General features: G+C 34.6%; 1 protein-coding gene across 2 annotated transcripts; it reads left to right on the forward strand.

Annotated features, from left to right (window-relative positions):
* Positions 1–462: 462 nt before the first annotated feature.
* On the forward strand, positions 463–13,366 carry LOC139691300 (sulfotransferase 1C4-like). Of its 2 annotated transcripts, XM_071589062.1 has the most exons (8): positions 474–533; positions 848–981; positions 3,900–4,190; positions 7,057–7,156; positions 8,014–8,173; positions 8,507–8,630; positions 8,902–8,996; positions 12,020–13,366. In XM_071589062.1, exons 3-8 carry the CDS (start codon positions 3,923–3,925, stop codon positions 12,320–12,322), a joined length of 1,050 nt encoding a protein of 349 aa, XP_071445163.1. In that variant the 5' UTR covers positions 474–533; positions 848–981; positions 3,900–3,922; the 3' UTR covers positions 12,323–13,366. The 2 variants fall into 2 exon arrangements, with proteins under 2 accessions (XP_071445162.1, XP_071445163.1); XM_071589061.1 differs by having other exon boundaries at positions 463–981.
* The last annotated feature ends 7 nt before the right edge of the window (positions 13,367–13,373 follow it).

A 13,373-nucleotide genomic window follows, 5' to 3' on the forward strand; every position in this document is an offset into this window, starting at 1 on the left:
GTGTATATGAGGTTATATGAGCAGTTTTTTTTCAGTTTACTGATGTGATATTGACAAAAATGTGTCATTCAAGCACTGACAGACGCAAGTATCTTCTTGTTCTTCCCGCGCATTTCGAGTATACGTGATCATTTTAAAAAATCAGATGTAAACGCTCCTATTTTCTTTATTTGAAAAGCAAAATTTTAAACTTTACTCAAACACATTCATTACTACATGCTGTATACAGGAGTAAGTGCACGTTTGTTCACGTATGTGAAATTATGTATTTCTATTGATGTATACGTGGATATTATTAGTGACCTAATGGGCCCGACCGCAAGCTCTTACTGCGGCTTGTGGGATGTTGTGTAGATTAATATTATTTACCGTTTTCAAATGGTTTCTTTTCACGTTACGTCAGTGGATTTTACACACTGACGCTCGGTCCGTGGAAATGAATCAGCCAAGGGTTGGGTCTGTGGTGTGCGCAGCGGAGGTTGATCGACGGAACCGCATACCATTGGGAAAGGTTTCCAGCTCCCGCCCCGCAGGTAAACATCGAATGGGCGCCGGAAACTATGTCCTGCCGGGTGGCTTTGAAAAAAAATGAAAAACTTGGAAAGGCCCACAAAAAGAAAGAAAGGGCAGAGGTTTGACCGAGCCCCTGCACCATTCCCAGCATCCATATCGGCGTCAGCGACTTTCTCTCTTGGTCCGGAGAAAGTAGACGTAGAAAATGTCTCCTTCGGGATACAACAGCCTCCTCTCCTCGGTCTGCGTGAAAGAAAACCTCGTGCGCTCTCTTCGGAAAGTGCCTTAAAAACTTTCTCTTTCTTCCCCTAATCTACTCGCCCCATGAAATCAGACGCGGCGAGAAAGCATATGACGGCAAGTTCTCCCACTCTGGTCTCCATTCCTCGCGCATCCTTCCGATCCTGCGGCCGCATCTCGACTTCTCACACTTGGAAGAAGCAAGGGAAGGAAGGACCTCTCGAAAAGGTTGGTGCCCGAAAGGTTTTTCGTCGGCGGCCGCGTCCTCCTCCCGCGCTTGGAATCTTTGCGCACTTCGCGAGGCGATTGTTCCCGTGTCGGCAGAAGCGCGGTCTCGGGAGGAGTACTTTTTTCCGGAAGTAGGTGTCCATCTAGGTACCCGTTGAAACATTTTAAGGAGAGCGAAAGAAAGTTTCACTTGGCTGTGAACCACTCGGACGATTGATCGGAAGCTTGCTCGGAATAGCTCCAGTGCATGCAGATTGAGCGGGGAAATAATCGAAGGGCTGTAGAATGGCGGTTGCTCCCTGGTGGTGGCTGTTAGGTTGGAGGGTCCAGGGGTGTAGACAGGGTTCAATTTAGAGGAAGGATATCTGCGTTGTGCCTATCTCCAAGGGGATAATGGTTCTGCTTTACCCCTCAGTTGCGATGGTGTGGGCGTCAGGCGGGTGAAAGATAACATTGCGGAAGATCAATTGCGGGGAAGCATATTTTTTCGATGTCTCAGAATAAAATGTAAGCATATTGCACGAGAATGCTGGAATTCTAATGCAGACGTTTTTTTAGCAAATGTCTTAGGGACCGGAAGTTTGTTCCATGTCGACCTTGACTTCGTTTTATCAAAAGGAAGGGTCTCTTTTCAAAATGTATGCAACGTCGTATTCGCGCATGCAGAGAGGCTATTCATATTTTAAAACTACGCCCCCTCCATAATTTTTCTGGAAATTTTTCGAGGGCTACGTTTAATAAAGTTTGTCTTGATTTAAAGTCGTTGTAGCCCCTGAAACGTAGTGCCAGATATCTTTCGAAGGGAGGAAGAGAGGGGTAAAGGGCTTTGGGTTGGGAAATGCACCATGGACCCTCCTCGACGCGTGAGCATTGATATAGAGTCGAAAAATAATTAGGGGCATTATATTTATTAGACCATCAAATGTCTTTTTAATTCCGATCAATACCAACATAAACGTTAGAACGGAGAAATTGTCATTCTTGTTCATGTTAATTACACCCGTGAAATAAAATTAACGAGCTTCCAGATAAGATGCAAGATACCGAGAGATGTTTTCATTACATCCGTGGTTTCAGCTTTTGAATTATATTGAACCAGATCAATATGTGCACCGATACTTATATCGTATCGTCTAAAACCACTAATTTGTTTTTGTAAACAGTATAAAAACTTTTTCGTGTTTTTTTTCAATTTTTTCTGTGAAAGTATGAAAAGAATTTGGGATGTGTTGGGATGTATACCATACTGAAGGAGAAACGATGAGTGAATTATTGATTGTCTAGTGTCATGAGATGTGTATATTTTTAAAGTTATATTAGAAGACAGGACTGTTACATTGATTTTTCAGTCAAAATCGTGTCCATTCTCTGGAAAAGAAAAATGTACTTTGGAAGACTAAAATATCGGTATTGGAGAATTTTGTTGAATGTACCATTATCGTAATATATGTATAAATTTAGGGATAAATCTCTGAAGATAACTTTTTTTGGCAAGAATAAGGAGGGCTGCTTATTTATGGTGGTGCAGGCATAAAATAGACGATTGGATTTGTCAAAGCAGAACAAAGTTTAATGAATAGGGAAGGCAAGTGTTAGAGGAAATGTGAAATCACATAGAAATCAAACAAATCCAGCTTGGCAAATGTGACAGCAGCCTATAAAGTAGGCTACTTTTACACTGCTTATGGGTGGGGGAATGATAGTTCTGTACAGCTGAAAATATTTGGAAATTTCTAGGGATGAAATGAGATGCAGGTCCGACATGACATTGGGGTGAGGGAAGATGGACTTTTGTAATAAATCATGGAGCTGTGAAAGGGAGTGTTCATAAATAGCTTAAAAAAAGCGGCATGATGCATAGAAATCTAAAGGACTGGAGAGAGCTGAAGGATGAAATAGGAGGGGAATGGTGGAGAATTAGATGGGTCTTCATTGTAGTAGCAACTTCTACCTATGGAATTCAACACATGCACGCTACGGTTTTCCATAACATTTCCTTGACCTTTTTATAAACTCGAAAATCATGTTGAAGATTAGATTAAAGGAAAATGTTGAAATTTCAATGACCCAGAGTGAATTTAAAGTTTTTCAACCTCATTGGGGGGTAATTTCATACTGATATAGAAGGAAAAAGTGAACACAAAGGATGTAAGAAATAACTTTGACCAACTCTGAAACACATCATGTGGGGAATGTAGTGAAGAGTATTTTTTGCACTTAAATACTTCTGTATAATTTAATAAATGTAATAATCACAATTATGGACAGTGGAACAAAGTGGAGTCAAATGATATTTACAGGGTAAATTTCCACACATTGCGAATTGAATTATATGGAATTGGGCTAAATTTCATTTTGTGGGCTTAGAACTTCTTTGGATTATTTCCCTGCCAATTATTTTTGTCTGTGATCACTAAATAGTCATTAAAGACTTCTATTGAAGTAGAATGTAGTTACTTATACATTGCAAGAATTAAATTATTGGTCGACCGCTCAATGGATACCCAAATTGAGGAATAGCCCTTTAAAAGCAGCAAGAAACTCAAAGAAACACAATGCAAGTTTAATGACCTCAATTAAAATGTATCTTAATAATTTAAATTACTGTTTGCCTTTATATTTTTTATTCATATATTCTCTTCAAGCTTCATGATATACATGCATGTGTTCTGTTACTTACTGAAATGGTTCTTAATTCCTATTTTCATTATTGAATTTTTGCCTTCTGTATCTGTATGGAATCCTATTTATCCCCCAATCAGGTTGAGACATTTGAATTTTTAGGCATTTAGTTAATGGTATTAAAATAATCACCTTCCATGATTGATGTGTTCATTTAGAATAATCCTTGTTGAATGGAATTGAAATTCTGCTTGTATTTCAACATTTAAGTAAGACTTTTTTCATTTTTAAAACAGGCTGAATCAAATTATTGACCAAAATGGCATCCACAGTGTTATTAAATAAGCACAATGGTGTATTAACAAAAAACTCAGAAGAAGACACCAAACCAAAAAGGTTGATTTATAAAACTGTGGAAGGAAAAGACAGAGACATCATACATAAGCTATATAACAACCCAAATGCCTTAATTGATGTTCATCCTGGAGGCATACTCATTCCAACTGGCTACAAAGATATGGGCGAATGCATTCTGGATATGGAAGTGCACCCAGATGATACTTGGGTTGTGTCATATCCAAGAACAGGTAATATACATATATCTTTTAAGTTAAAACTTTGGTTGGTTAAGGGTTTATTACAAGGAATTAAACCGCTTATGAATTCCCAGACTTTAAATTTCCTGACTGCCATTGTCAAATATTTATTGAAAGAAATCAAATAGGTAGGGAATTTTTAATATTTTCTCCTGCATGAATCACAATTTTTCATTTTAAGGTCAAGTCTTACTTTCACTTGGGAAAAAATCATACAAAAGGAACCATGACTGAAAAGCAGTGAAAGTCACCTAACCAGTTATATTTAACCCAAAGAGAAAAGGATTCTGTGTCATTAAAAAATATTGGCATGACTACAGACCGAATGTGCCTATTTTGGCAAACATTAATAAGCATAGGGCAGCATTTACTCTTTGCAGAAGGTTTTCTGATTCCACCAAAACCATATTATTTGGTCTTCATCACCCAACAGAAAAATTTTGACTGTAAGACACTGTGTGACTGAAGTTCAAGTATCTTTGAATTTATCTGATTGTTTGTGCCACCCCTTCCAATTCCATATAAAGAGGATTGAAATCCTACATTTGTGGTCAGTCAGACCGATGCTTTCACCCAAAGGCAGAGTTGTCATACATCCTCACTTTTTTGGACATAATCCTATTTTCCATGTTAAAAGTATCACTGCGAACGCTTTTGAAAATTCAAATAATCCTTTGTGATTTGCTAATTTTGAGAATAATTAGGTAATATTAATCTTTTAATGAATGCAAATGATTTAAGTATTCAATTGTTCCTGGTTCAACTATGAGGGAGTTCATGTTCATTAAATGAAGAACACAATGAATATTACCACTGTTCTTTATTTATGTACAACTAGTTTCAATGCTTAGGCGTCAGTACCTGATGATGATGACTAAGCGTTGAAACTAGTCATATGTAAATAAAGAACAGTGGAAATATACATTGTGTTCTTCATTTAATGAGCATAAATGATGTTAATAAAGGTACTTATTATCATCAAATGCTAGCAGTAATCCCATTAGTAATGCTACACACATATATAACACCTAGGCTGTGTAATTCTTTCTCTATCAACTTTTCTATTTTTATCTCAAAAAATATATTATATTTCTAGCATTATGATGCTGCTATTTTTTGTTTAATCAAACTCTCTTTAGTCTGTAGGCTGGTTTTGGTACCTTTGATGTATTGATTGAGGGAAAATTGAATTATAAGGGCTTAATGCCCTCAATATGATTTAAGAGGTGGGCATTGGTATTCAATCAGATATCACATGTTGAATTTTGTCCTTTTGTTGGAATTGATTATCAGTGACCCATGGTTTGGGTTTGTCATGAGTGTGTGATAGATCCTTGCTTAAGTTTATACCTTTACTCCTATGGATAAAATCCATGTAATCAGCAAATAGCATTCATTTACAGGGAATGTTACATGCAGACCATTTGCTAAGAAGAAATTAGGAAGGGCACAAGTTTTTGATTTTGTATCACCAAACTCAATACATTGCCACCTATTTGACAAGATCATAGCAATTAATTCTGAAAGTTTAACATATCATTACATTATATACTCTGTCAGTTACTTTTGATCGATCAGGTGATGTCAGGTCTTCAAAAAAAGTTATTATTTCATTAATAACGAACCAACAGCCAAGGGTGTTGATTTACCAAATCCAAGGACATATGTAGAAAGAGAAAATAGATTATTAGTAGCAAAATATTGATTGAGCTGGTCATTAATAATGGTTTCATATAGCTTGTGAAGTGTAGGTACAATAAATATACACGTCAGCATATCCCACTAGTTTCATAAGGCAACTAAAATGGCTCAGGAGTTTTTTTTGCTGACATAGGGGCCAATGATATATGTTGTTTTTATGCCAGTTGGAATTGTTACCTGTCTTATTTTGCCAAGATTAGCCATGGATATAAGTAGTGCATTTGAGAATAATAAGATTTTTGCATTGGATGGGGATTAGAGGGGAATATGACCTAGATATTTGCACAAACTACTGTGTGCAATGAATATGTAGGTTAGATTTAAGATGTTAGACAAATGTGAAATTTTGCCAAATTACTTGCATGGAAATTTTAATTTTTAATCTGCCATGTTTTTTTTATGAAAACAGAATTGCCTTTTAAACTTTTTAGAGATGGTAAAAGTATATAAAAAAGTTTTAATGCAATGTTTGAAGGAATTAATGAACATATCTGATGGTGTATGTTTATTGAAAAGTGTCACCTAGAAATTATGAGGGTGAGTCAAATGAAAACCTTAAAACTTAAATATTTTTTATCTTGTAATTTCTTGAATAGTAAAGGTTTTATTTCATGCTATTTTCATACATAGTCCTCTTGGCATACTATAGAAGTATTTCTGCACTTCAAAAGTTCTTGGATACCTCTAGAAATACCATACCTTTTACTGCTCTGAAAGTCTCTATCATCTCAACTCAGTAATACTGACCTGGTCAAGGGTTGTCTGATGTGGAAAGATACAGTTTGAGTACATCTAGTCCAGACTTCATCACTAAAGTAGAATTTGTGCATCGCCATTCTGAACTATCATTCATCGATGAATTTAGATATGCATCACTCCTTTACTGCAGAATAAATGAGAGATCACTGTTTCTCTTTGGTGCATGCTTAAAGTGGAGTGGTCATGTTTACACTATTGTTACACTATCTTGTTGAGTTCTGGTATCATGTTGCCAGTTGTAAGCCATTCAACAAACCATGGGTATCACTGTGGGAAATGAAAATTGGCCCTGGCACAATGTTTAGAAATTTTACCGCAGTTTTAAGGTGTTCACTTGACTCACCCCCTTATTTATAAGTTTGGATATTTATAAAGTTTCAAATTATTTATTTACCAGGGAGCACTTGGACTCAAGAATTAGTCTGGCTGCTTGGAAACAATTTGAATTATGAAGCAGCATCTCAAATACCCCAACATATTCGAGCCCCATTACTTGAGTGAGTATTTCCTGTAGTTATGGGATTCCAAAATTTACTTTAATCATACAATTTACAGTCATACATATTTCAGCCCCATTAGCTATTCTGAATAGATCTGGATTGATGTACTCAATGTTTAATTATTACAACCCTATGCATTCATATGAAATATTTTTAAAATTAGAAATCAGGAATTCATTGATTGGTTATTACACCTTTGAAATTTCAACAGATTCAGGCAAGATCTTGTTCAAGTTCATTATTATGAGAAAAGAAAATTGTACTTTTCCTCAGATTAATTGGTAATGTACAATTTATTTTGGTTCATAGAACCATCTTCAATACAATACCCTCTTGTAACTGAGGATGGTTCTATGAACCGAATTATGTTGTACTTTACTATTAAATCTGTGGAAAAGTGCAAATTTGTTTTTTCCTATATTGAAATTTCGTTGAGAATAAAAGCTTAAGAACATTGTTTATAATATTATCCTACATCATAGACCTTTTCAGTGAAATAATTGATAAATTGATTGCCAAGAAATGAGAAAACTCAAAAGCTTTTAAATTTTGAGGAACAAAAAAGTCAGTAGAAACTTATGAAGGCATACAATACTCTCATGTGGATAATAATGGAGAGATTGTCACCCTGAAAATTCTTAGTACTTTGAGTTGAGGGTCCCCAAATCTGTTTGTTGGCAGGGCAAGTATGAAATCTTTCTTTTCCATGCTTATTCTTAATTTCCTTCATTATTTGTTTACTGGTGTTCATAAGAACAGGGTTGTGATGGCCATTCCCCTTATTCACATTAATAATTGATAAATGTTGATATTAAAACTAAACAAAAAAATGATAAAATTAATTTTTTTCTCAGAATATCGGCTGTGATGTCAAATGAGGAGGACATATTAGGGTATCTGAATACTTATGGCAATTCAGTGGATATTGTTGGCATGCTTCCCTCTCCTCGTTTCATAAAGAGCCATCTGGCATGGCATCTGTTGCCAAAGCAAATGGAAACCGTTAAGCCGAAGGTACATAAGTTTAAGGCTTTGTAGCATGCCTACCCCAGAATGTTTAAACAATATTTACTGATATCTTATCTAACTGTATATTCAAAATAAGTGACTCATACATATTCAAATTTGAAAATAAAATTCTAAAGACATCCTCTCAGGAGATTCTTTAGTTAAAAATTTAGTTTCAGAAATGCTTATGGCATATTTTAAATGGACCAAATAATTAAGTGGATCCTTGTTAACCAAGGATAGACTTGCATGCACTGAAAATATTCATTGTGTGGTGCCATTGATTGATACTCTGAACATTTGTAGAGTTTTCCTTACAAGTTAAATTTTTTTTGACAGATTATATATGTAGCACGAAATCCCAAGGACATGTGTGTGTCATACTACCACTACTGCAGTCTTATTCATCGAATGAATGGAGGCTATTTTGAAGAATTCTGTGACCTCTTCCTTAGAGGCAGAAGTATGTATTGCACACTCATTTACTCAATATCTCTTTTTCACTAATTTTATAAGTGCCTTTTTGTCATATGGTGGAATGTTTTTTCATATTTATTAATTATTACAAAATAAAACAGATGGTATTTCATGCCAAAGAAATAGAATGTTACTGTAATGGAATCATATATTTTAGGCCTAAAGTTACCAAATATGGTATTTGCTTATTCTGAAATGAAGTTATATATGATTTCATAATTTATTATAACTGAATAAGCAAGCATAATTAATTCCAGCTCCAATGGGACCATTTTGGGATCATGTGCTTCGATTCTGGGAAAAAAGACATGAGCCTAACATCCTATTTTTGAAATACGAGGATTTAAAAAAGGTGAGTGAAAGGTTATCATTTAGTGACAATCTATTCTTGAAGGTTAATACTTAAACTATATTTAGAAATGACTCACCTGAATTTTCAGCATTAAATCTGTGTCATTGCCTTAGTTTAAAGTTTATGTTGGGCTTTATTTCAACTAAGAATAATACCTTCTCTTTATATAAATAGGCAAAATAAGCTGGCATTTTGTTAAGCCACTCAACCATAGGATAAAGCTGGTTGAAATCATAGGTTTATAGCTAGTAGGGTGCTTATTTGCAATAACACTAATTTCAAAAATGCAGTAAAAATGTATGTAGGTACTGAAAAAAATTTATTAAAAAGCTTATTTAATTCTATCCTGAAGAAAGTGACAGTTTACAGGATTGCTGAAATATTACTGTAAAAACCTGAGTAATTAACTTGTGTTCACAGCTGGTCTTTGTGGTAGCAGTTATTAAGGGAGATGACTGTCAGCAGAGATCATTTGTGCCAGAAGGGATAGGCAGTTAGGTATGAATAGAATATTCAGAGAATGTAGAAAGGGTGGAAATAAACCTGACATTGGCATTAACCTACTCTTAATTGAAGGCACCCAGACATCCACAAATTAATGTATCTTACGATGGATGGCATACTCACTTTAAGTACTCTCCACATACTCATAGTACCTCAAGTAGGGATTAGGATACCACTGTAAAATCCGGCCACCACAGGGATTTGATCCTGGGCCCTCCGGGTGGGAAGTCAGTACCTTAGCCACCACAACATCTTGATCTCCCTTGTCTTTGGTAACAATAGGAAAGGGGAGTATCTAACTATGTTGAATTTTAAAAGTCACTTGCACTTTCTAGTTTGAGAATGTACAGTGGTCAATTTATTTAGAAAAATATGGAAAACTTGTAGGCACAGATCTAGTCCTCATTAATAGATGTCAATTTGAGGCTTGGATTGACAAAGCTCCCCACTTGACTCTGCTATGTCTCAGCTACTCTCTTTACATTTTCCTACTTTCTTGTATGTCATTATTTCTTTGCTCGATTCTATTCAATTATCTGCTTTGTTTTTCACATCTGGAGTCTTCTTGTAGAGTTCTTCTGTTTACCTTGAATGCAGAATCCTAAAATATTGGCCAAAAATGTAAATTTAATTTTCTTTTTAAAATCAAATGTGAACATTATTCTTTTATTACCTGTTTTTCACTCATGTTTAATTTCTACACACACAAACTATGAAATGACTTTTGGATTTTAGCAGATTGGAGTAGAATGCTCGGTAAACATGTTTAAACTCCAAAAGACTGACAAAAAGTCCTGAAAAATTTTGATTTCCCTTATCAAATTTATGAATGGAGGTAAATAATTTGGAGATAGTTTGAATGAGGTAAAAGTCTAACAAATATTGTAATATATTCCTTTGAAAGATGTTATAGCACTTCCACTTAGTCATTTACTTTAATTGTCGGGCAACCAGTATCCTAGTTTCAGCATGAAGTTTGTTTTGAGATTCAGTGGTGGGTAGATGTACATGTTAGTGTCTATTCACATAGAAAAGAACCTTTAAGCTTCAGGTGAGCAGGGTTAGGTGTAGTTACTCTACCTGCTGACTTTGAGTGAGTGCCAAATTTCCTGACCAGTGCAAGGGAAATTCAAGCTCCAATCATCAAGGACATCCTTGGGATTCCTTGGTGATGGCAGTCGCAAAGAATTGATCTAATTAAATATCAGGAGAAATAATGTATATTTGCTTATCCTAGGGGGTTTTCAGTATTGAATTTTTAGTATAAGCATTTACTATAATATGAAAATTTCAAAGGAAATGAATAGAAAGTTTTCTCATTTTCTTGCCAAATGTACTGCTGTTCTTTCATTTAAAATGGCATACATTTAAGGATATTAAGGCTATATTCCAATTTATTACCTTTGAATTTTTTGTATAATGAACCCTAATAATGCATTATCTACTTATTAGCTTCATTTTCTCAATGGATTGGAAAGTAGAAAACATATATGTCCTTTTGAAAGTGATATAGGCAAAACATGCAATTAGTAGCCATGAAAAATGCATAAAGAAACAAAACATTGTAACCTTAATGCCCTATAATTACCCTACCAGCAGTTCTATCGTATTCCTTCATCAGTGTTCATTGATTTTAAGTTTTGAATTTACACAGGCAACCAGGGACCTATTTCTCAAAGGGAAAAGCCAATATAAAAGAGCCCTCTAAAATGTACAGTTATGAAATATTTTAAAACATCTAAAGCACATATGTCATGAAAAATATAGGAGATGAGACCATTGGGATAAATTGATTGTCATGAGAAGGCTTTGGGCTAGCAAGCTACGTGGACTTGATGAAAATTGGCTGGCAGTTTTGAGAAATGAGTGCTAGACATTTTGAAAAAGTTGTATATGGTTTCAATATGAACACTCCAGGCCAGAAATTATGATAATTCCTTGGAAAGTAATAAGTGATATTTAAAAAAATCTCTTCACATAATTAAGAACTCAGTTGGAATACAAAGACAAAAATTGGTCTCCAAAATCTTTCCCAACATGTATTATCTTGCCTTTGAAAAGTCTCCCTCTACTTGTAAAAGCACATTTTTCATTCCCCTTCCTTAGTATGATGAGTGATTTATGCCTGTACCAAGAGTTGTGCATCTAAGGCTGCCTTTGCCAACCGTGATTTGCGGGAAGTAAAGTTCTTATGACAATTATGAGTTTTTATCACTTTAAATTTTGAGTTTCATTTTCCAAGCTGTTATTCTAGAACGGCTTTGATGTATTTTATGAGTTTTGGGAAAATTTAACTTGTACTTTTTATATTTTGGTTGTGAAATTGAGATACGCGCAACAAATAGATGTTGGAATTCAGCAATTCCTTAAATGACCGATTAAAGTTCCCCTATGTTATTCACTTAGAATTTCAACACTTGATAATGGATATACTTTTCTAGATATAGGATTACTATGTGCTGAAATTATGAAATTGAGAAAGACTATGCCAATGATGGAATTCAACGTATTTATTTTAGGATCTACAAAAAGAAATAAAAAAAGTTGCAAAATTTATGGAAAAGAGTTTATCAGAAGATGAAATTTCGAAGTTAGAAGACTACCTGAGCTTTGGCAGTATGCAAAAAAATCCAGCAGTAAATCTTGCGCCTTTGATGTCTAATTTGAGAGGTGAGGACTATATGGGAGCCAAGAATCGTCCAAACTTCATCCGCAAGGGAAAAGTTGGAGATTGGAAGAACTACATGTCACCAGAGTTGACTGCAAGGTTTGACAAGTGGACAGAAGATAATATTCATGGAACCGATCTTTCTTTTGATTAAGGAGTGAAAGAATAATATTTGTGTTGCTAATTTCAATAATAAGATTATTGATTCAAGGTACCAAGGATACAATGGAATGGTGCATTTGTATCCTGCAGATCTCTATTGACTATTCCTATTGTGGCATAGAAATATTGTTAGATCAAAAGGTTTTATTTTGTGCATGGGAACTAGTTAGGTACCAGCTTGCAAAATATGTTAAGCTTGATGGAAATTTAATATTTCTTACAGTAATTACCTACTAATGTACAGACAAGAATGTAAAGAGTAAAAATGTACTCTTTAATAACCGTTTTCCAAAGTTATACGAATGGAATAAAATAGTAATTACATATTTTCATTGCAATGGAATATGGGCTCTATAAATTGACTAATGTGTCACTTATACATGAAGGCACTCAATATATATATGAACTCTTCTGTTTAATGATCAAATTTCTTAGAGAGGGCGTGCAGACACATGAAGATTTTATCTTTGTGTGTGTGCTTTTTATAATAAAATATGGTGCAGTCTGTTTATAGTTAAGTATTTGTCACCTCTAATAGGATTCTGTTTATTACAATGAGGATTGCATATGTTGAGGGCAACAATTATGCAAGCCTTTTATGAGTGTTCAACAAATTATCCATTTCATTAGCAAGAAATTTATTTTATACTTTCTAATTATGATGTTGAAATCTCATTTTAAGGTAATATTCTAAACAAAGTTTTAGCTCTCATCTTACTGCATATATTAAGTTGTGGCATTAATTTAATTCCAATAGAATTTATGTTGTAAGTAGGAAAGAAGTTCATGTCAAAGACTTCTGCACAAACAAAACTTTCAATACATTAACCAATAAAAATTATGACCATGACAACTTGCAAAGGCAACTTTCTTGCTCTTGTTAAATGAATCTCTATTTTTTTCAGTAATTGTTGTATTGCCAATAAAAAAAACAGTACCTGTGCATACATGTATGAGTGTTATTGCATTTTTAAGCTTTTTGTTGTTTTTTAAAGTACTTCAATACTATCAATGATACTAAAATATATGTACCTTCTTAGATG

This window comes from Hetaerina americana, unplaced genomic scaffold, assembly GCF_022747635.1.
Source record: "Hetaerina americana unplaced genomic scaffold, ioHetAmer1.1.p SCAF_32, whole genome shotgun sequence".
In the NCBI taxonomy this organism is placed as follows: Eukaryota; Metazoa; Arthropoda; class Insecta; order Odonata; family Calopterygidae; genus Hetaerina; species Hetaerina americana.

Coding starts and splice junctions, on each gene's coding strand:
- LOC139691300 (XM_071589061.1), top strand. CDS start 3,923: ATGGCATCCACAGTGTTATTAAATAAGCACAATGGTGTATTAACAAAA. Junction 4,191..7,056: donor TGTGTCATATCCAAGAACAG/GTAATATACATA, acceptor TTTATTTACCAG/GGAGCACTTGGACTCAAGAA. Junction 7,157..8,013: donor ATTCGAGCCCCATTACTTGA/GTGAGTATTTCC, acceptor TTTTTTTCTCAG/AATATCGGCTGTGATGTCAA.